Source organism: Podarcis melisellensis (genome assembly GCF_964234715.1).
Source record: "Podarcis melisellensis genome assembly, chromosome: 5".
Classification (NCBI taxonomy): domain Eukaryota; kingdom Metazoa; phylum Chordata; class Lepidosauria; order Squamata; family Lacertidae; genus Podarcis; species Podarcis melisellensis.
Window position 1 is genome coordinate 88774899 of NC_138537.1, and position 20319 is coordinate 88795217.

The 20319-nt window shown below is 46.9% G+C and overlaps 1 protein-coding gene across 2 annotated transcripts in view; it reads right to left on the reverse strand.

Moving 5' to 3' along the window:
* The window catches only part of PDLIM1 (PDZ and LIM domain 1), a 44278-nt gene extending 25729 nt beyond the window's left edge, over nucleotides 1–18549 (reverse strand). For both annotated transcript variants that reach the window (XM_081911827.1, XM_081911828.1), the window contains exon 1: nucleotides 18393–18549. In XM_081911827.1, coding sequence (XP_081767953.1) covers nucleotides 18393–18491 — 99 coding nt within the window. In that variant the 5' untranslated portion in view covers nucleotides 18492–18549. The remainder of the gene's footprint in view (nucleotides 1–18392) is intronic.
* Between the last annotated feature and the right edge of the window lie 1770 nt (nucleotides 18550–20319).

Below are 20319 nucleotides of genomic sequence, written 5' to 3' on the forward strand. Positions count from 1 at the left end.
GCATAGGAATTCATTCATTCCCCCCCCAAAAAAAATATCATCCGCCCCCCCCCCAAGGTCTGAGAGACAGTGGACCAGCCCTCTGCTGAAAAAGTTTGCTGACTCCTTTAATTAGAGCAACCTTACTCTAGGGGAGATTCTTATTCTGTTGCTTGAATGAGAACTTGCACTGAAATCTACTTTCACTGGCCTTAAAGAGAATGTGACAGGATTCCTACATTGCAAGGGGCTGGACTAGTTGACTCTATGGGCCCCCTTAAAGGTAAAGGTAAAGGGACCCCTGGCCATTAGGTCCAGTCATGGCCGACTCTGGGGTTGCGCTGCTCATCTCGCTTTATTGGCCGAGGGAGACGGCGTTTGTCCACAGACAGCTTCCGGGTCATGTGGCCAGCATGACTAAGCCACTTCTGGTGAACCAGAGCAATGCGCGGAAACGCCGTTTACCTTCCTGCTGGAGTGGTACCTATTTATCTACTTGCACTTTGACGTGCTTTCGAACTGCTAGGTGGGCAGGAGTTGGGACCGAACAATGGGAGCTCACCCCGTCGCGGGGATTCGAACCGCCGACCTTCTGATCGGTAAGCCCTAGGTTTAACCCACTGCGCCACCCGTGTCCCTTAGGGGCCCCCTTACAACTCTACAATTCTATCCTTCTATCCTCTCTGCCTCCATCAAGGACAGTTTCTAAAGCAATTTCTTTGCAAACAACAAAGCAGTAACAGGAAGACCTAGCAGCGCAGACACAACTCTCATCTACTCCCCAGTGGGAGAAAACAAACAGCAACGTAAAACTGGACTAAAGGAAAAACGAAAACCCATCAATCAACCGGCTCGCTTTTTAGTTCCCCCTAGCTTTGGCTTTCACAATGGAATGATAGAATGAGTGGGAGACCGCGGTTAAGAAAAGCACATTCATTCACAATGAGCCATCTCTGAACTATTGCATACCAGTTTGCCATTCCTAACAAAAGAGATCCAAACATTTAGAACACAAAACATGGCACAGAAATGTTGGGTGTTTCTGGCTCCTGTGAATTCTGGCCATATTGGCCTTCATTACTTTTCACGAGGGTAGAAACTTAAAAAGAAAATACCATATTTTTTGCTCTATAAGACTCACTTTTTCCCTCCTAAAAAGTAAGGGGAAATGGGTGTGCGTCTTATGGAGTGAATGCAGGCTGCGCAGCTATCTCAGAAGCCAGAACAGCAAGAGGGATTGCTGCTTTCACTGTGCAGTGATCCCTCTTGCTGTTCTGGCTTCTGGGATTCAGAATATTTTTTTTTTCTTTTCCTCCTCCAAAAACTAGCTGCGTCTTGTTGTCTGGTGTGAAAAATACGGTAGTATTTAAATGTAGTACAAAGGGGGTTCACGTTTCTGAGCTGTATCTGCTGAAACCAGAGGGGTTCTAGGAGCCATAAAACTTTTGCCACACTCCGGTTTCCAACATGAGATACAGATTTATTGTTATCACTTACAAGACGCCCATTATTTCATTCAAAGCAACATCACTGGGTGGCATAAACTGTCACCCTCAGATGCTGACTTGCAGATCCGTTATTACGCCAAAGCAGTGTTCCATAGAGATGACCCATTAGAATTAATTCTTTTTTTTTATAAATATTTATTAAGATTTTTGAGTACAAATACATAAATAGTAAACAACTTTACTTATATAACATACTTTCTTCACTTCTTTGGACTCCCTCACGTCTCCCGCTCCCACTTACATTGTAGAAAAGTTTTTCCAAGCAAATTATCATCTTGTTTACAATCTTATATCCGCTCCTTTAAATACAATCTAACAGTTCTCCATCAAAGAGTTTATACTCACTTATCATCAAATTCAAATCTAAGTTAGTGGAGGACAGTTATTTATGATCTAGCATCCTTCTTAACTTTCAACCAAATTACAGTATTTTTGTAAATAAATCTTAAATTTCTTCCAGTCTTCTTCAACCCTCTCTTCTCCCAGGTCTCGGATTCTGCCGGTCATTTCGGCTAGTTGCATGTAATCCATCAGCTGCATCTGCCACTCTTCCAATGTGGGTAAATCTTGAGTTTTCCAGTTCTTAGCGATGAGTATTCTTGCTGCCGTTGTTGCATACATGAAAAATGTTCGGTCCTTCTTTAACACCTTCTGGCCGACAATACCCAGAAGGAAATCCTCTGGTTTCTTGGTAAAGGTATACTTAAATACCTTTTTCAGCTCATTATATATCATTTCCCAGAAGGCCTTCACTTTAGGGCAAGTCCACCAGAGGTGAAAGAATGTTCCTTCATTTTCTTTACATTTCCAACATTTATTATCAGATGAATGGTATATTTTGGCAAGTTTAACTGGGGTCATGTACCATCTATATATCATTTTCATTACATTTTCCTTCAGAGCATTACATGCAGTGAAGTTCAGCCCAGTGGTCCACAACCTTTCCCAATCCTCAAACATAATGTTATGCCCAATATCATGTGCCCACTTTATCATAGCCGATTTAACCATTTCATCTTGTGTATTCCATTTCAGCAGCAAGTTATACATTCTTGAAAGTACCTTAGTCTTAGGTTCTAACAGTTCTGTTTCCATTAGAATTAATTCACCTTCTTCTTTTACGGAAATAACACCTGATCACTTCTTTGTCTGGCCAACATTTTCTCCATGTGCTGTCTCCATGTGCATTTGAAAGGTTCCTTATCTGGTGAAGGTGAGATGTGCTTGATGGGGAGCAGGGTAGATTTGATTTAAATCAAATTGATTTAAATCACTAATCAGTAAGACTTGATTTAAATCTTTTTTTTATTTTTTACAGAAAGACTTACTCTTGCTGGTATAATCTTAATATTTACAACCAGTGGAAGGTTTCATTTTTGGAATAATAAATTTTCAGAGTAGTTTTCACAGTTATATCAGAAATTACTGACTTGGTTATACTATTAGAAATAGTACATAGACCGATAATTATGAATTTATTGTGATGCTTAATAAGTGAACTGTTTATATTTGGATAACTTTTCTGCTGTACTTTAATGGAAGGAGAAAAATAATCATTTCCTTAATAACAATTTGAACAATTTATTTAACTAAAGCAATAACATTATTGCATATGTATCCATGTTTGTTAACTGATGTGGTTAAACTTTTGTGTTTTTGTTTTCTTAACTTAGACTGATTTTTAGCACACATGAAAAACTTAAAACAAATCCTTATTTCCTAATGAGTAGCATTTGGATTATAACAAAACTTAAATAGAAAACTATCTTTAGAAAGATTTTTCCTCCAAAAGCATCTTATTTTAAAAATCTGGTTTAAATAAAAAAAAATCATTTTTTTTAAAAAAAACCTCTTTAAAAAACCATTGATGGCTGCAAAGCACCATGACTGGATGGCATAGACTGTTATCCTCAGATGCTGACTTTGAATGGTTCTTTGCAGATCCCTTATTACCCCAATGCAATATTCCATAGAGATGACCCACCAGAAGTGGAATTAATTCACCTCTTTCTTTTACCAAAATAACATCTGATCCCTTCTTTAATTGCCTGGCCATCATTTTCTATTGTTGACTCCATGTGCAACTGAACTGGTGGAGATGAGGTTGGAGGATGGATGGCGGCTAACAGATTGAGGATGAATCCTGACAAGACAGAAGTATTGTTTTGGGGGGACAGGAGGCGGACAGGTGTGGAGGATTCCCTGGTCCTGAATGGGGTAACTGTGCCCCTGAAGGACCAGGTCAGGTACGCAGCCTGGGAGTCATTTTGGACTCACAGCTGTCCATGGAGGCACAGGTCAAATCTGTGTCCAGGGCAGCTGTTTACCAGCTCCACCTGGTACGTAGGCTGAGACCCTACCTGCCCGCGGACTGTCTCGCCAGAGTGGTGCATGCTCTGGTTATCTCCCGCTTGGACTACTGCAATGCGCTCTACGTGGGGCTACCTTTGAAGGTGACTCAGAAACTGCAATTAATCCAGAATGGGGCAGCTAGACTGGTGACTGGGAGCAGCCACCGGGACAGCATAACACCGGTCCTGAGAGATGTGCATTGGCTCCCAGTACGTTTCCGAGCACAATTCAAAGTGTTGGTGCTGACCTTTAAAGCCCTAAACGGCCTCGGCCCAGTATACCTGAAGGAGCGTCTCCACCCCTAATGTTCAGCCCGGACACTGAGGTCCAGCTCCGAGGGCCTTCTGGCGGTTCCCTCACTGCGAAAAGCAAAGCTACAGGGAGCCAGGCCGAGGGCCTTCTCGGTAGTGGCGCCCGCCCTGTGGAACGCCCTCCCATCAGATGTCAAAGAGAACAACAACTACCAGACTTTTAGAAGACATCTGAAGGCAGCCCTGTTTAGGGAAGCTTTTAATGTTTGATGTATAACAGTATTTTAATTTTTTTGGAAGCTGCCCAGAGTTTGTTGTTAGCCGCCCTGAGCCCGGCTTCGGCGGGGGAGGGCAGGGTATAAATAAAAAATTTATTTATTTATTATTATTATTATTATTATTATTATTATTATTATGAGATGTGCTTGATGGGGAGTTGCCTTCAGGCCCCAAGCCCGATGGCAGACCAACTCTGTGTTACAAAGATGACTGCCAGCATGACACTGAGGCTGGCAACATTAACCCTGTATGTGGGAATCCCTCACAGACGACCGCAGTGGCTGCAGACAGACAGTCTGGTTGTGTGTCCACAGCAGTGACCAGAGGAGTAACGTCCGCTGGAAGGAGCACAGAGAGAAGAAAAGCCTTGGTGCATTTGCAGCGGCAAAAGAGACGCCTTCGTCTGCCCCAGCTGCAACAAAACATGTCTCTCCCATATTGGTCTCTACAAGTATTTGTTGTTGTTGTTGTTTAGTCGTTTAGTTGTGTCCGACTCTTCATGACCCCCATGGACCAGAGCACTCCAGGCACTCCTGTCTTCCACTGCCTCCCGCAGTTTCGTCAAACTCATGCTGGTAGCTTTGAGAACACTGTCCAACCATCTCATCCTCTGTTGTCCCCTTCTCTTGTGCCCTCCATCTTTCTCAACATCAGGGTCTTTTCCAGGGAGTCTTCTCTTCTCATGAGGTGGCCAAAGTATTGGAGCCTCAGCTTCAGGACCTGTCCTTCCAGTGAGCACTCAGGGCTGATTTCCTTCAGAATGGAGAGGTTTGATCTTCTTGCAGTCCATGGGACTCTCAAGAGTCTCCTCCAACACCATAACAAAAACATCAATTATTCGGCGATCAGCCTTCTTTATGGTCCAGCTTTCACTTCCATGCATCACTACTGGGAAAACCATAGCTTTAACTATACGGACCTTTGTTGGCAAGATGGTGTCTCTACTTTTTAAGATGCTGTCTAGATTTGTCATTGCTTTTCTCCCAAGAAGCAGACGTCTTTTAATTTCGTGCCTGCTTGTCCCATTAAACTTTAATTAGTTTAATGTAAATGCCCAGTGCACTTCCTTCTTTAAAAGTCTCACCACGGCAGAGGATTTCGCGCAGCAGCTAAGAAGGGCAGGAGAGGCAGCATCTTCCCAAAAAGGAGTCCTGGAGCATGCGGTTTGTAAATCAAAAATAAGGTTTATTTACAAAACACCAAAAAAACAATCCTGGCGACGAACCACACATCTCAGCAAAACACACACCCAAAGGGAGAAGGGGAAGAACAAACAAACAGGGGGACTATTTATACAGACTCATGTTCCTGGAAGCCTAATGACCTCCAGCTGCTCAGTGATTAGAGCGTTTCTGCTACTCTTTTAACCCTTTGATAGCAACACCCCCTCTCGCTCGTAACACTGAGCTGTACCAACCTTAATACAAATTTAAACCTGAACAGAAACATTTATGAGATTGCGGACTCAAAGCTTTTGTAAAACCGTCTGCGAGATTTTCTTGGCTTGGACAATACTTTAGTTCAATTAAACCTTGTTTTACACTTTGGCATACATTTTGATAACGGATATCCAAGTGTTTTGTGTGCGCCTTGAATTGACCTGATTTAGCTAGTTTAATACAAGGTTGATTGTCTTCCCACACTCTGATAGGTAGGGAACATTCTCCAAACAATTCTTGTACCAGTTGCTTATAAAATTCCAGTTCTCTACATATATCTGATAACGCATTGAACTCAGATTCAGTTGAACTTAAAGCTATAAGTGATTGTTTTCTTGATCTCCAACCAATTAGTGCATTTCCAAATTTTATCGCCATTCCTGACACTGATTTTCTATCTGGTCCAGCATCTGCCCAACTGCTGTCGGCCCAACATTCAAGTTGTGTGCTGCCCTCTGCTGATAGTTTTAAGCGAAAGCTTTTGGTAGTTTGGAGATACCTTAAAACTCTTTTTACTCCTTGCCAAGCATGCATTGATGGTTTTTCAGCTTGTCTACACAGCATGTTGACAGCATATGTTATATCGGGCCGAGTCCACTGTGCAATGTGGAGTAGACTGCCTATCGCTGACTGGTAAACCCCGGGATTACAGAACTCTGCCTTTTGCTCAGTTTGAGCATCCTTTGTGTAACTTAACTCCATTGGGGTTTTAACACCAGCACAGTTGTTCATTTTAAACCTTTCCAGCAACTGCTGGATTTTAGCTTCTTGGCTAAGCCAATAGTTACCATTTTCATCTTGCTGAATTTTAACTCCTAGATAAACAGATACATTGCCTAGTGATTTTATCTGAAACCTTTCTCCAAGCTTTGTGGCAAATTGTTGTGCAAGTTTATCATCCTTTCCACTGTATAATAAATCGTCAACAAATATCAAAACTGCTTCTTGTTCACATCCCGAGCCTTTTAGATAAAGACACGCATCTGCTGCGCTCTTTCTGAACCCCATGCTCTCTAGAGCATCGTTTAAGCAGGAATTCCAATTACGGGCGGACTGTTTCAACCCATAAATGGATTTGTGTAGGCGCCAGACCTGGTTTGGCTTGTCTCCTTCAAAACCTGGTGGTGGTGTCATATAGACTTCCTCCTGTAAGTCTGCATTTAAATAAGCCACATTGACATCAAAATGAAACAGCTTATTTCCCTTCTTAGCTGAAGAGGCTAGAAGCATTCTTAATGACTCCGATCTTGAAGTAGGGGCATAGATTTGAGAATAGTGAACACCTTTGCGCTGCGAAAACCCTTTTGCAACTAGTCGGGCTTTATATTGCAACTCTTCAGTAGTTGTGGGCTTTAAACGATATACCCATCGACAACCTACAGCTTGTTGCCCTTTCGGAAGCTCTGTACTTGTAAACACACCGAGAGACTTCATTGAAGCCATCTCTTTTTCCATTGCTTCCTGCCACTTTACGGCTTCTGAGCTTGGAAGCTGTTGTACTTCCATATAGCTTTCTGGCTCACACTGTGCCATATTTACGTATACACTTGTCACCTTAAACCGCTCTGGCGGCTTGCCCTTCGTGGCGCGTTTTGACCTGCGCAATTGCTCCTCTTGTGCCCCCTCTGACCGTTGGCTGTCAGAATCTGTCTCAGACTTTATGTCTGGACGTGCCTCTAGGGATAAAGACCTCCGTTTAGATACCTCCCTTGGGCTTGGTGTTGCAGGTGACCTGCTTTGCTTTTGCTGTCTGCTAGGCCTACTGACTGGCGAAGTTGGAGCACTCCTAGATTCTGGCTTTTCTACCTTAGGAGAAGAACCTCGTGCCTGATCAGAATCTGCATCTGAACCATGTGCACCATCCCCTTCTGGCTCATCACTCTCTGGACTTTCTTTCTCAGCATGAATGCCTAAATCATCTCTCAAAATGTCAGGGTTAGCGTGTAAGTGAGTCCATCCGGACTGCTCACAAAAAACAGCGCTCCTACTGAGGACCACTCTTGTAGTATCCCCACCTGGGTCCACAAACCTCCAAGATTTGGCATGTGGTTCGTACCCGCAAAAGATGAGTTTCCTAGCCCTTGGACTTCCCTTTTTCCTTAACGCTTTTGGGATAAGTACATAGGCTTGAGATCCAAACACCCGAAAGTAATTAACTTTGGGCTTCTTCCCATATAAAGCAAAATAAGGCGTAGTATCAATTACCGAATTATATACTCGGTTCAGAATATGAGTAGCCGCCTGCCAGGCTTCCGCCCAGTAACTCTGAGGAAGTTTAGCATCAAACAACATAGAGTTTGCCAACTCTTGCAGAACCCTATTTTTACGTTCGGCCACGCCTCCCTCTTGGGGGGAATAAGGTGTAGACAGACGATGCTTAATTCCCTTTTTCTTAAAGAAATTCTGCAACACAGACCCGGTAAATTCTGACCCTCTGTCTGTCTGAAAAGCAAGTACTCTAGTACCGAATTCAAGTTCTACCGCATGAACCCAATTTTTAACTGTTTCTGCAGTATCTGCTTTTGTTTTGAGAGGAAAAAACCATGTAACCTTTGTTTTGTCATCCGAGAGACACAGTGCATACTTCGAACCTCCCATGCTAGCAACAGGCATTGGGCCACATAGGTCCATATGCACAAGTTGGAATACTTTGTCAGATTTCCTATCTGAACTGGGATAGCTGCATCTATGAACCTTCGCACTTTTGCATGCAGTACAATCCAAATATTTATTACATTTGTTCAATTTGCACCCTTCTGATAATTCAGGTTGCCTTTTAACATACTGAAAATTAATATGCCCTAAACGGCGGTGCCATAAATGAACACAAGAATTATGGGTAGGCGTGTTCACACAACCAGCATGAACCTGTTCAACTTCATCTGGACTTGTCTCAAAATAATATAACCCATTTCTGCTTTCCACCTGCAAAAGAGATACGTTATTCTTTGAAATAGTGCAAACCCCATTTTCAAACACAGTTTTAAACCCATTTCTATCAAGTTCTGACACAGACAAAATACACCCCTTCAGTCCCTTTAGCACGTAGGCATCAATTTCTGTTTGCAAACAATTTAAGAACACTGTGCCTACAGTCTCTAAGGAACGTTTAGTTGAATCTGCCATAGTCACAACTTTAGGGGTTTGCAAATGTCTGCAATTCTGCAAACGGACACTAGATGGCGCCACCAGGTGGTGAGATGCACCACTGTCGATCAACCAGCGTAGATTGCTGCCTTGGCCACGCCCTTGCATCAACGCCATTGCTGAAGCCATGTGCTGTGTGCTGTGGGAGTAGCTACGACCTCCTCCTCTTCTTCGACGTCCCCTGGAACTCCTTGTCTGGTAACTAGGGGTAACGGCCTTGTTGCTGTCTTGACCAGGTTCACGTGTGCAATTCCTGATTAGATGGGAAGGGGAACCACAGCGAAAACAGTGTCTAGCTGCAAAAGCATTTACTGTGTGCTCAAACTCAGCATCAACACTCTTAGGCACAGCATAACTCCCCTTTAAAGACAAACCTCTTTCTCTTTGCCTTTTATCCTGTTCATCCGCAAGCCGAGAAGAAATGTATTCAAGGGTTAATTCAGTTGAAGGCATAGCTTCCAAAGTTAGAGCTAGAGTCTCATAGCTTTTATCAAGAGAAGACAACAATATGTATGACTGCTGCTCCATAGAGAAAGGAATGCCCAGCTGTCTTAGTTGATTAAAGGCAGACACCATTTTGGCAATATGTTCTTTCACACACGCTCCCGGTTGGAGACGTAAATCAAACAAACATCTTGTAGCATGGATCTTGGCCCCCGCAGTGTTTCTGGAATTTAACCGCTGCAGAACCGTCCAGACCTCATGCGTGTTCTTTAACTCAGAAACATAAGGCATTTGCTCTGGTCCCACTGCCAAAACTAGTAGACCTTGGGCTTTCCTGTCGCGTTTCTGTGAAGCTGCTGCTGCTGCTTTGGCTTCTGCAGACGCGTCTGCAGCTGCCTGTAAAGGCGGTGCTTCAGTACAGCTCCACAACTCTTTTGCTTGCAACCAAACCCTTACTCTAGCCTTCCAATCTTGCCAATTTTTCCCATTGAGTCGCGTAAACGGGACAGTAAAACTTTCCTGGGACTCTGCCATCCTCCCTGGGGCTTAGGAACGATACTCACACACCTGTAGACCGTCTCCCAGCTGCTGAGGTGGCTCCTTGAGGAATCAGACGTCTTCCAGCGAGTACAAACTGCGCAGTGCCTCTTTAAAACTTTTCTAGGCACGTTGCAGGACTCAAGCTGCTTTGGAGGCTTTCGTTGTCAGCAACCGCTTCTGTCTTCACTCCAGTCCTTGCATAAATCACTCTGAACTGCTCTCCTTATCTCCTTCTTGACGTACAAACATCCATAACCTGTCCCATTAAACTTTAATTAGTTTAATGTAAATGCCCAGTGCACTTCCTTCTTTAAAAGTCTCACCACGGCAGAGGATTTCGCGCAGCAGCTAAGAAGGGCAGGAGAGGCAGCATCTTCCCAAAAAGGAGTCCTGGAGCATGCGGTTTGTAAATCAAAAATAAGGTTTATTTACAAAACACCAAAAAAACAATCCTGGCGACGAACCACACATCTCAGCAAAACACACACCCAAAGGGAGAAGGGGAAGAACAAACAAACAGGGGGACTATTTATACAGACTCATGTTCCTGGAAGCCTAATGACCTCCAGCTGCTCAGTGATTACAGCGTTTCTGCTACTCTTTTAACCCTTTGATAGCAACACTGCTGTCACCATCTGCAGTGATCATGGCAGGCATTGTAACTTTCCAGTGGTCTGCCTTCAACCTCAAAGGTTGAATCATCTCCATTGTCTCCCAAGCTATACAGATGCTAATAGTAAACTGCTTAACTTATATGACCAAAATCATACTTCTAATTCAGTTTCGTTGTCACTGATTTCCCCCCCCCCAAAAAAAACCAAGCATAATCTGTGTTTTAACCATAATAAATACAGTCGTGCCCTGGATCTCAAATGCCTTGGATCCCGAACAAATCGGCTCCCAAATGATCGAAACCCAGAAGTGAATGTTCCAGTTTTTGAACGATTTACAGAAGCCTAACATCCGGCGTGGCTTCTGATTGGCTTCAGGACGCTCCTGCAGCCAATTGGAAGCCACACCTTGGTTTTCGAACTGTTCCAGGAGTTGGACAGACTCCCGGAACACATTCTGTTTGAGAACCATGGTACGACTGTAGTTTAAAATTCAGATGAACGATACCTTCAAAAATCCCTTATAATATTCTGTTACCACCAGCATACAGAATAACGAGAGTGAAAACTGGTCTTATCCGCCAAGTATTGTATACTGGACTATAATAAGCACAAGATAAGGTGGCAAGACTATTTTGTTTTTACATCTAAATTAAACAATAATGGCAGTCAGCGCCAGAAGCTGGAATAGTATTTGACTAAATCATCTCCCCATTATTTCACAAGCCGCACCCACTGTTTCCTTTGGCAAGCTGGAAACTGTTCCAGTAACTCTGCATGTGAAAATAGCTTTCCTGTTGCTAACCTCCAGCTCTTTTAAAATGCTGTAGTAGAGGTGTCTGCAAGCATGGCTTTTTTCTGCTGAACAATAAAGAAATGAAATAAAAGTGTCCTGCCATCCCAGCACACAGGAGAACACCATGGGCACAGAGCTCTTGGGTCATTTGCTATAGAAGCAGCTAACTTGCTCTATAGAGGCAGTTACCATCTTCAGGGTTTGCCAGAGGACAAAAACAGCCATTATCGGTTTGCATACGGTAACCATTTAAATCAGGCAGCCCCAGACTCGGCCTCCAGGTGTTTCGGGACTACAACTCCCATCATCCCTAGCTAACAGGACCAGTGGTCAGGGATGATGGGAACTGTAGTCTCAAAACATCTGGAAGGCCGAGTTTACCTATGCCTGATTTAAATGCATGGAAAGAAACAACTCCCTATGATCTGGCATTAGCTGGGCTGAAATAATAATAATAATAATAATTTGTTATTTATACCCCACCCATCTGGCCAGGCTTCCCCAGCCACTCTGGGCACCTTCCAACAAAAAATTAAAATACAGTAACCTATTAAACATTAAAAGCTTCCCTAAAGAGGGCTGCCTTCAGATGTCTTCTAAAAGTCTGGTAGTTGTTGCTCTCATTGACATCTGGTGGGAGGGCGTTCCACAGGGCGGGTGCCACTACCGAGTAGGCCCTCTGCTTGGTTCCCTGTAACTTGGCTTCTCGCAGTGAGGGAACCACCAGAAGACCCACGGAGCGGGACCTCAGTGTCTGGGTAGAATGATGGGGGTGGAGACGCTCCTTCAGATATACTGGACAGAGAGCTGGACCATAAAGATGACCGAAGAATTGATGCTTTTGAATTCTGGTGCTGGAGGAGACTCTTGAGAGTCCCATGGACTGCAAGAAGATCAAACCTATCCATTCTGAAGGAAATCAACCCTGAGTGCTCACTGGAAGGACAGATCCTGAAGCTGAGACTCCAATACTTCGGCCACCTCATGAGAAGAGAAAACTCCCTGGAAAAGACCCTGATGTTGGGGAAGATGGAGGGCACAAGGAAAAGGGGACGACAGAGGAGGAGATGGTTGGACAGCGTTCTCGAAGCTACCAGGATGAGTTTGACCAAACTGCGGGAGGCAGTGGAAGACAGGAGTGCCTGGCGTGCTCTGGTCCATGGGGTCACGAAGAGTCGGACACGACTAAACAACCAACACTTTGAATTGTGCTCGGAAACAATAAAAATTACACATTCAAGTGATAACAAAATCAGGGTGGCTCAAAAAACCATCCATGAGTGGGGCAGTCCTTCTGAGGAAGGTGGGGCAGAATATATGCCCGCGCTCCCGAGGGCGGCGTAGCACAGAGGGTGCCCTCCCAGGCGCAGGATAGCTGCTCGGGTGCCTGGAGCAGTGCGCATGCCCTCAGCCGGGGGCGTAGCAAGCCACTCAAGGGTTGTGGAGCAAGCTCCCCATGGCGGATATTTGGGACGCCACCCACCTGCAACCTGGCAAAGTGGCACAGCTCCCCCCTTACCCCAACGGCTCGAGGTAGGCTTGGGAGTCGCCGGCGGGCGGTGAACCAAATGTCACCCCCTCAGTGAGGGCACCTGGGGAGATCCACCTTCACCGCCCCCCTTCCTCCGCCCCTGGGGGCAGGGGGGTTGAAACAGATGGGCTTTTGGGTCACTTCCCAACCTAAAGTTCTACGAATCCACGAGTTTCACCAATCGTGCCTCTTCTTACACAACTACTTGCAACGATTCTTCAACATCAACTTCGTTGGACTGGTCATGTCGTGCAGATGCCTGATTATCATCTTCCAAAGCAACTACAGTGGTACCTCGGGTTACATATGCTTCAGGTTACAGATTCTTCTATCCCAGAAATATTACCTTGGGTTAAGAACTTTGCTTCAGGATGAGAATAGAAATCGTGCGGCAGCGGGAGGCTCCATTAGCTAAAGTGGTGCTTCAGGTTAAGAACAGTTTCAGGTTAGGAACAGACCTCCGGAACGAATTAAGTTCTTAACCCGAGGTACCACTGTACTCTATTTTGAACTTAAAAATGGAAAATGTGATGCTGGTGATCAACAAAAGAGGTTTAAAGACTGTCTTGAGGCAAGTCTAAAAAACTATAGTATAAACACCGACAACTGGGAAACACTGGCCTGCGAGCTCTCCAGTTGGAGAACAGCCTTGACCAAAGGTGTCATGGGTTTTGAAGATGCTCGAACTCAGAGGCCAAGGGAGAAACGTGCTAAGAGGAAGGCACGCTTGGCAAACCCTCAATATGATCAACTCCCAACCCAGAAACCTATGTCCCCACTGTGGAAGGACATGTGGATCCAGAATTGGCCTCCACAATCACTTATGGACTCACTGTTAAGACCGTGTTCATGGAAGACAATCTTACTCGGCTACGAGTGATCGCCAAAGAAGACGACTGAAGAAGCATTGGGCAGTGAAGTAGCTCAGCATCTCTGTCGCTCTTGCGTCTCTCACTTTCGTACGGACGGCATTCATATTTATTCTTGGGCAAAATGGATCTTCTTTTAAATAAATACCGTATTTTTCGTCCCATAGGACGCTCCGTCCCATAGGACGCACCTAGGTTTTTTGGGGGGAAATAAAGGGGAAAAAATTTCCTTTATTTCCCCCCCCCCCAAAAGCAGGTTGGGGAAACCGAACCAGGTCGAGGAACAGCAGGATGGCGGCGCTGCGCCTCCCTGCTGTCCCCCGAGCTTGTGGGGCTGGCCAATGTCTGTCCGGCGCGCGGGGCACTCTGCTTCAGGGCACCCTGCCCACCGGGCGGCAGGCTGCTATCCGCAGCGTGGGGAGCCCTGCGGGGAACTCCTGCAGGGCTCATCACACTGCGGATGTGTTCCCGAAGCGCCGGGCACTCTGCTTTCAGGGCGTCCGACGCTCCGGGAAGCAGGCTGCTATCCGCAGCCTAGACAGCCCTGCGGGACCTCCCGCAGGGCTGCCTAGGCTGGGGGTGTCTTCCTGAAGCCTGGAGAGCGAGAGGGGTCGGTGCACACGACCCCTCTTGCTCTCCAAGCTTCAGCGAAAGCCTGCATTCGCCCCATAGGACGCACCCAGATTTCCCCTTCATTTCTGGAGGGGAAAAAGTGCGTCCTATAGGGCGAAAAATATGGTATTCCTTGCTATTCCATTAACCCAATTCAGAGACATGGGTTTGAGGAAGAGGAAGGGTCTCTCACTCATAATTCCCTGCCAGGCTCACAGGGCTTTAAGCTATCAAGAAGTAATACTCTGTGCATCACTTGAGCCTAATAAGATGCTCTATGGAACCTCTTCTGTGTCCAGTGGAATTCTGGACCACCTGCGACTCCTTTCCCTTTCTTCCATATAAGGGCTATATTATATTTTTGATTTGGGAAAACGAAAGGGGAGCAGGAAGGCAGTGAAGGAGCATCTCCACCCCCATCGTTCAGCCCGGACACTGAGGTCCAGATCCAAGAACCTTTTGGCGGTTCCCTCCATGCGAGAAGTGAAGTTACAGGGAACCAGGCAGAGGGCCTTCTCGGTAGTGGCACCCACCCCTGTGGAACGCCCTCCCATCAGATGTCAAGGAAATAAACAACTATCTGACTTTGAGAAGACATCTGAAGGCAGTCCTGTTTAGGGAAGTTTTTAATGTTTGAAGTTTTATCATGTTTTTAATATTCTATTGGGAGCTGCCCAGAGTGGCTGGGGAAACCCAGCCAGATGGGTGGGGTAGAAGTAATAAATTATTTTTATTATTATTAGAGCCTCAATTGATGTAGCAAGGGGGCTGCCCTATATGAGCAGGAGAGAGGTGTGCATTTTGAGCCCAGCAAAGAAACAACTGTCAGCTTACTTTAAGCTCCTGATCACTCCTTTGAAACCCTCTCCTTATCTGCCCCACACCTGATGTCAGGTATGATGTCAGGTATAGGAGTGGTTGTGGCTTCCCGAAAATGGCTTCATGGGCCAAGTTTGGCCCATGAGCTGGAGGTTCCCCATTCCTTCCTGTGCCACAATGTCATTTTATTCTTTTTTTCACCTAGGAAGAATAGCAGCTCCCCATTCTTCGGACGGGGGACGGAGCCCAAGGTACAACTGAATTGGACTATGCACCAAGATTTACCAGGCGAAAACTGTACTCATTCAGCTACCCATTTGGAAGGTTTTGTGTGGCAACCCACCAAAATAGTGCACCTATTTTATTAACAAAAAAACACCCTGTAGATTTCTGTGGAGCAGACACAAAAACAGCATAAGGCTTCTATCTTAGCAGAGAGAAATTGGTAGACTGTGTCAGACACACACAAAAAAACAACTTCCTAAGCAAATGTTCACCCTTTTTTCATTGTTCCCTTTGCTAAGAAAAATGGTTTCGAAACCAAACTGCTAGAGGGAGCCTGCAAATTACTCCACGGCAGATCCCATTTTGGAAAGTATGTGGTTAGGCGCTTAACAAAAAAATATGGATTTGTTTTCCGTAATCAAAACCCCTGTTTTGCTGAAAGGACTTTGACAGAAAGCTGGGCTGCTCCTGAGAATGAGATCTGAATCAGGAGCCCATAGCCTTATTTGAACATCAGACCCAGAGCTCCATAATCTACTAGCAGCCTGGAATTCCAGCAGCAGAAACTAACCTTTTCGCCTCTGGCTATTTGAGGCTGGGAAAGAGAAAGAAGGGAAAGGTGAGCTCCTATTCACCCTTCCTGAGTCTTAAATAACCCTGCTTTTAAACTGGTGGAAGATCTCACAGCACTGCTGCTCACTCGGAATCATGGTGATATATTCCTAAAAGCAGGCATCGTTTTCTGAGAATAAGCTTCCTGATGTCTGATGTCAGAGCTGTCTTAAGGATATCTGGCGCCGTGGTGCAAAGCTCTCTCCGGTGCTCCCCTGCCATTTCCCAGTTTTTTAGGGAGGGCGGCGCTGTCGGCGGGGCTGGAGGAGGTGGCCAGCAGCTGGAGGGCGGCTCCTTTGGCAGGCAAGAGGCAGAGACTGGACGCTTTGTGCCGCTGAGGCCGCGGCAGGCAGAGGCTCAGAGTGCAGTGCTGCTTCAGCGCGGCATGGTGGAGGCGGGCAAGGGTAGCGAGCTGATGTCAGGAGGCGCCGCATCCAGCCTCCGCCTCTTCCCTGGCGCCCTCCAGGCCTTGGCGCCCTGCACCCCTATGGATAAGACGCCCCTGTCTGATGTATCTCCTTGGGTTAAAAAGGTAAAGGGACCCCTGACCATTAGGTCCAGTCATGACCGACTCTGGGTTGCGGCGCTCATCTCGCTCTGTAGGCCGAGGGAGCCAGTGTTTGTCCGCAGACAGCTTCCAGGTCATGTGGCCAGCATGACTAAGCCGCTTCTGGCGAACCAGAGCAGCGCACGGAAATGCCGTTTACCTTCCCGCCGGAATGGTACCTATTTATCTACTTGCACTTTGATGTGCTTTCAAACTGTTAGGTTGGCAGGAGCTGGGACCGAGCAATGGGAGCTCACCCTGTTACGGGGATTCGAACCGCCAATCAGCGTGTCCTAGGCTCTGTGGTTTAACCCACAGTGCCAAAAGCATTGCTCAGTTGAAGGCATTATGAGACAACTACATTCAATGTGGGCTGGGGAGAATCCAGAGAATATTAGGAGATTCGCTGCAGCATAAGCTTTTGCAAGTCACTCCATGGACACTTCTGGCCCAATACATCATTATAAGTTTCTTTAAGGTGCCACAAGACGTGTCATTTAATTGTAATTTTTCCAAAAAAATCATTTTTAGATGGTGATATCCAGTGTTACATCATACTCAGAGCAGAATAATGGAATCAGTGGAATTAAGTAACTTAAATCCACCAATTCCAGTGGGTCTTCCTGGAGTATGACTGTCATGCAAAGAATTAAATGCTAGAATTGATTAGTTTAGGCCACCCTAAATCTGTGAGTACCAAGGGACTGGAGTTTTTGAAAAAGCTTTTATTATCAGTCAAGAAAGGTGGCAGAGTGGGTGCAAAGAACAGGCAGAAATATACATTTGTTTCCTACCAGAAGGATAGATGAAGTATATACAGCGAGTGCATTTGGTACGATTCCTGCTCATTACCCTAACGAAAATGTGCAGGCAGGAATATCCAGACACTGACGAATACTTTGTCAACAGTGCTAGCTGATACCTGGAGGGGGGGCGGCTTCTTTCAACCCTAGGGACAGAGATTAGCCCCCACCTGGCCACAGCCAAGCAGCTGTTACTGCAGCACGAGCCACTCCCCAAGTCTCAAGTAGGTGCGGCACCTCTCAGAGCTTTCCTCCTTCCTCCAACTTTGGCAATCTATCAGGCAAGTGCAGACAGACTCCGGGGAAGCTGAAGGAAGCAGTCACCGCAACAACAAAAAGTTCAGTCCCCATTTAAGGGCAGAAAGCTGTCAGTTTATTTCAAATACCATTGTGATCTGTAACATGCAGGCTGCAAAAATTTGGGGAAAATACAGGCTGTTGGGTTTTTTTAAGCACCCATGTGGACGCATCACCTCCTAGCTTTTACTTTTGGCATTTGCTTTCACCCTTCCAAGTGCTAACACGCCTCGGATCATCAGCCCGATATCTGCAATGGATTTGAAAGGGGATTAGACAAAATCCCAGGAAATTCCAAGGAGCTGGGAGCATTCCTCGCGATTTTATCAACGGATAGCTAATCGACACCTCCAGACTCACGGGCACCACCGCGCGCCTCTGAGCACCAGCTGCCAAGGAGAAAGGGCCGGGGAAGGGCTGCCGTTGCCGGCCGGCTTCCCAGCGCCCCTTGGCCGGCGGATCCCGGCCCCGATCCCGGATTTCTCTCCTTGGGTCCCCCAACCCGAGAGACCCCTGCTGAAGATTCAGAAGAGCTCAGATTCAAGCCCGTCTCAGAACAGGAACGTCCTTCCCTAAAAAGCGAGGGGATGGGGACCCGAAGGATCCGGCTCGAGGCGCGGGAGTTGCAGTTGGCGACGCAGGGCGTTCTGCACATGTTCAGAGGCGCTCTCTCCCTCCCGCCCCAATCCCAATCCAGGTTTCTCCCGGAAGGTTCGGGGCTCCCTGCTTACCCTGGAGATGGTGAGCGGCTGCTCGAAGTCTTTGCCCCCCACCAGGCGGAAACCCCAGGGCGCCGGCCCCTGGAGGACGATGCGGTGGGTCTTGCTCATGGTGCTTCGCCGCAGGCTGCGCGATCCAGCCGGCGCGGCGGGGCTAGGCTGCTCCGCCCCACCCCGGGGCGGGGACTCGGGCGGGCCCTGAGCAGGCGCCGAGCGAGGAAGGAGCTACTCCCTGCCCGGCCTGGACGGACTGACTGACTGACTCCGCCCCGGGACGCGCGGCGGGGAGGAGCGCGGCCAAGGGCTCTTTTTTGCGCGTGCCCGGCGTCACCTTACCTGATGCCGCCTCGCCAAAGGAACAAAGGAGTCCGATCCGAAAGCCGCGCCCTTTCCAGCCGGCAAGCAACTTTCCCCCGCACCCGGATCGTTTGGATGCGCGCGGTCGGTTGCAGGAACGCACGTGGAAGCAATTGTGCGCAATTACGCACAAGCAATGTTGGAGACAACCTGTGGCCACGCAGCCAAGGGGGGCGCCCTGAACTGAAATTTTGGCACAAGCAGTTATGGGGTTGCGGCACAAGGGTGCTTCTGAGCATATTCATCAGCTCACGAGGGACACGTGCAACAGAGGGAAGTGACTGTAACGCCTGCAGCCCAGCTGGTGCCAAACGGTATTGCTCTGCTTTCATGGGCGTAGCCAGCGGGACAGCTGCCCCCCACCCCAAATCAAATAAATAAGTAGAAATTCTTAGCTGACCAATTGCATCACAGATAACTCAGTTGTGCGCCCCCCTCCCCAGCAAGCCTGCCCTCCTAAAATAATAAAAAATAAATAATAATAATAATAATAAATTTTATATTTATTTATTTATATCCCGCCGGGCTCAGGGCGGCTAACAGCAATCAAATAATCAAACAGTCAAATAATCACACATTCTAAAAATAGTTCATTATAAAAATTAATTAAAATCAAATTGATGGCATCCAATTAAGCAAAATTCTGTGCAGGTTGCCAGAGGAGGGAGTCAGGCTGTGCCCTGACCAAAGGCCTGGTGGAACAACTCTGTCTTGCAGGCCCTGCGGAAAGATGTCAAGTCCCGCAGGGCCCTAGTCTCTTGTGACAGAGCGTTCCACCAGATCGGAGCCACAGCCGAAAAAGCCCTGGCTCTGGTTGAGGCCAGCCTAACCTCCCTGTGGCTTGGGACCTCCAAGATGTTTTTGTTTGAAGACCGTAAGTTCCTCTGTGGGGCATACCAGGAGAGGCGGTCCCGTAGGTACCTCAGTTCAATTGCATCTTGTGCTCCTGGTTCACCTTAGCCAAAATTCACTCTCAGTATCTTTCCCTACTCCCACCAGATTGGAGCCGCAGCCAAGAAGGCCCTGGCTCTAGTTGAGGCCAGCCTAACCTCTCTGAGGCCTGGGACCTTGAGGATCTTATTATTTGCAGACCGTAGGTTTCTCTGTGGGGCATACTAGGAATAAATAAATGGCTACGTCCATGTCTGCTTTCTGGCTATGCCCATGTCTGCTTTCCTTTGGACCACCTCAGGCCAAGAGGGAAGTCTTGTAGTCTGGGCAGTCCAGAACTCCACACACACTGCCCTGGAGAAGTCACTTCCATGCTGCTAATGAAGCAAAAACAACACAGGAGGCAGTAGTTCTCTGCACCACCCATAGTCCGCCCTGTGAATCTCCAGTGGTTTGGCTTCACCCCAGAAGGCACACTCCATTGTCCCAGAGCTCATTAAATTGGACCCACTACTGTGAAGTAAGGGACGCGGGTGGCGCTGTGGGTTAAACCACAGAGCCTAGGACTTGCCGACCAGAAGGATGGTGGTTCGAATCCCCGTGACAGGGTGAGCTCCCGTTGCTCGGTCCCTGCTCCTGCCAACCTAGCAGTTCAAAAGCACGTCAAAGTGCAATTCAATTCAATTTTCAA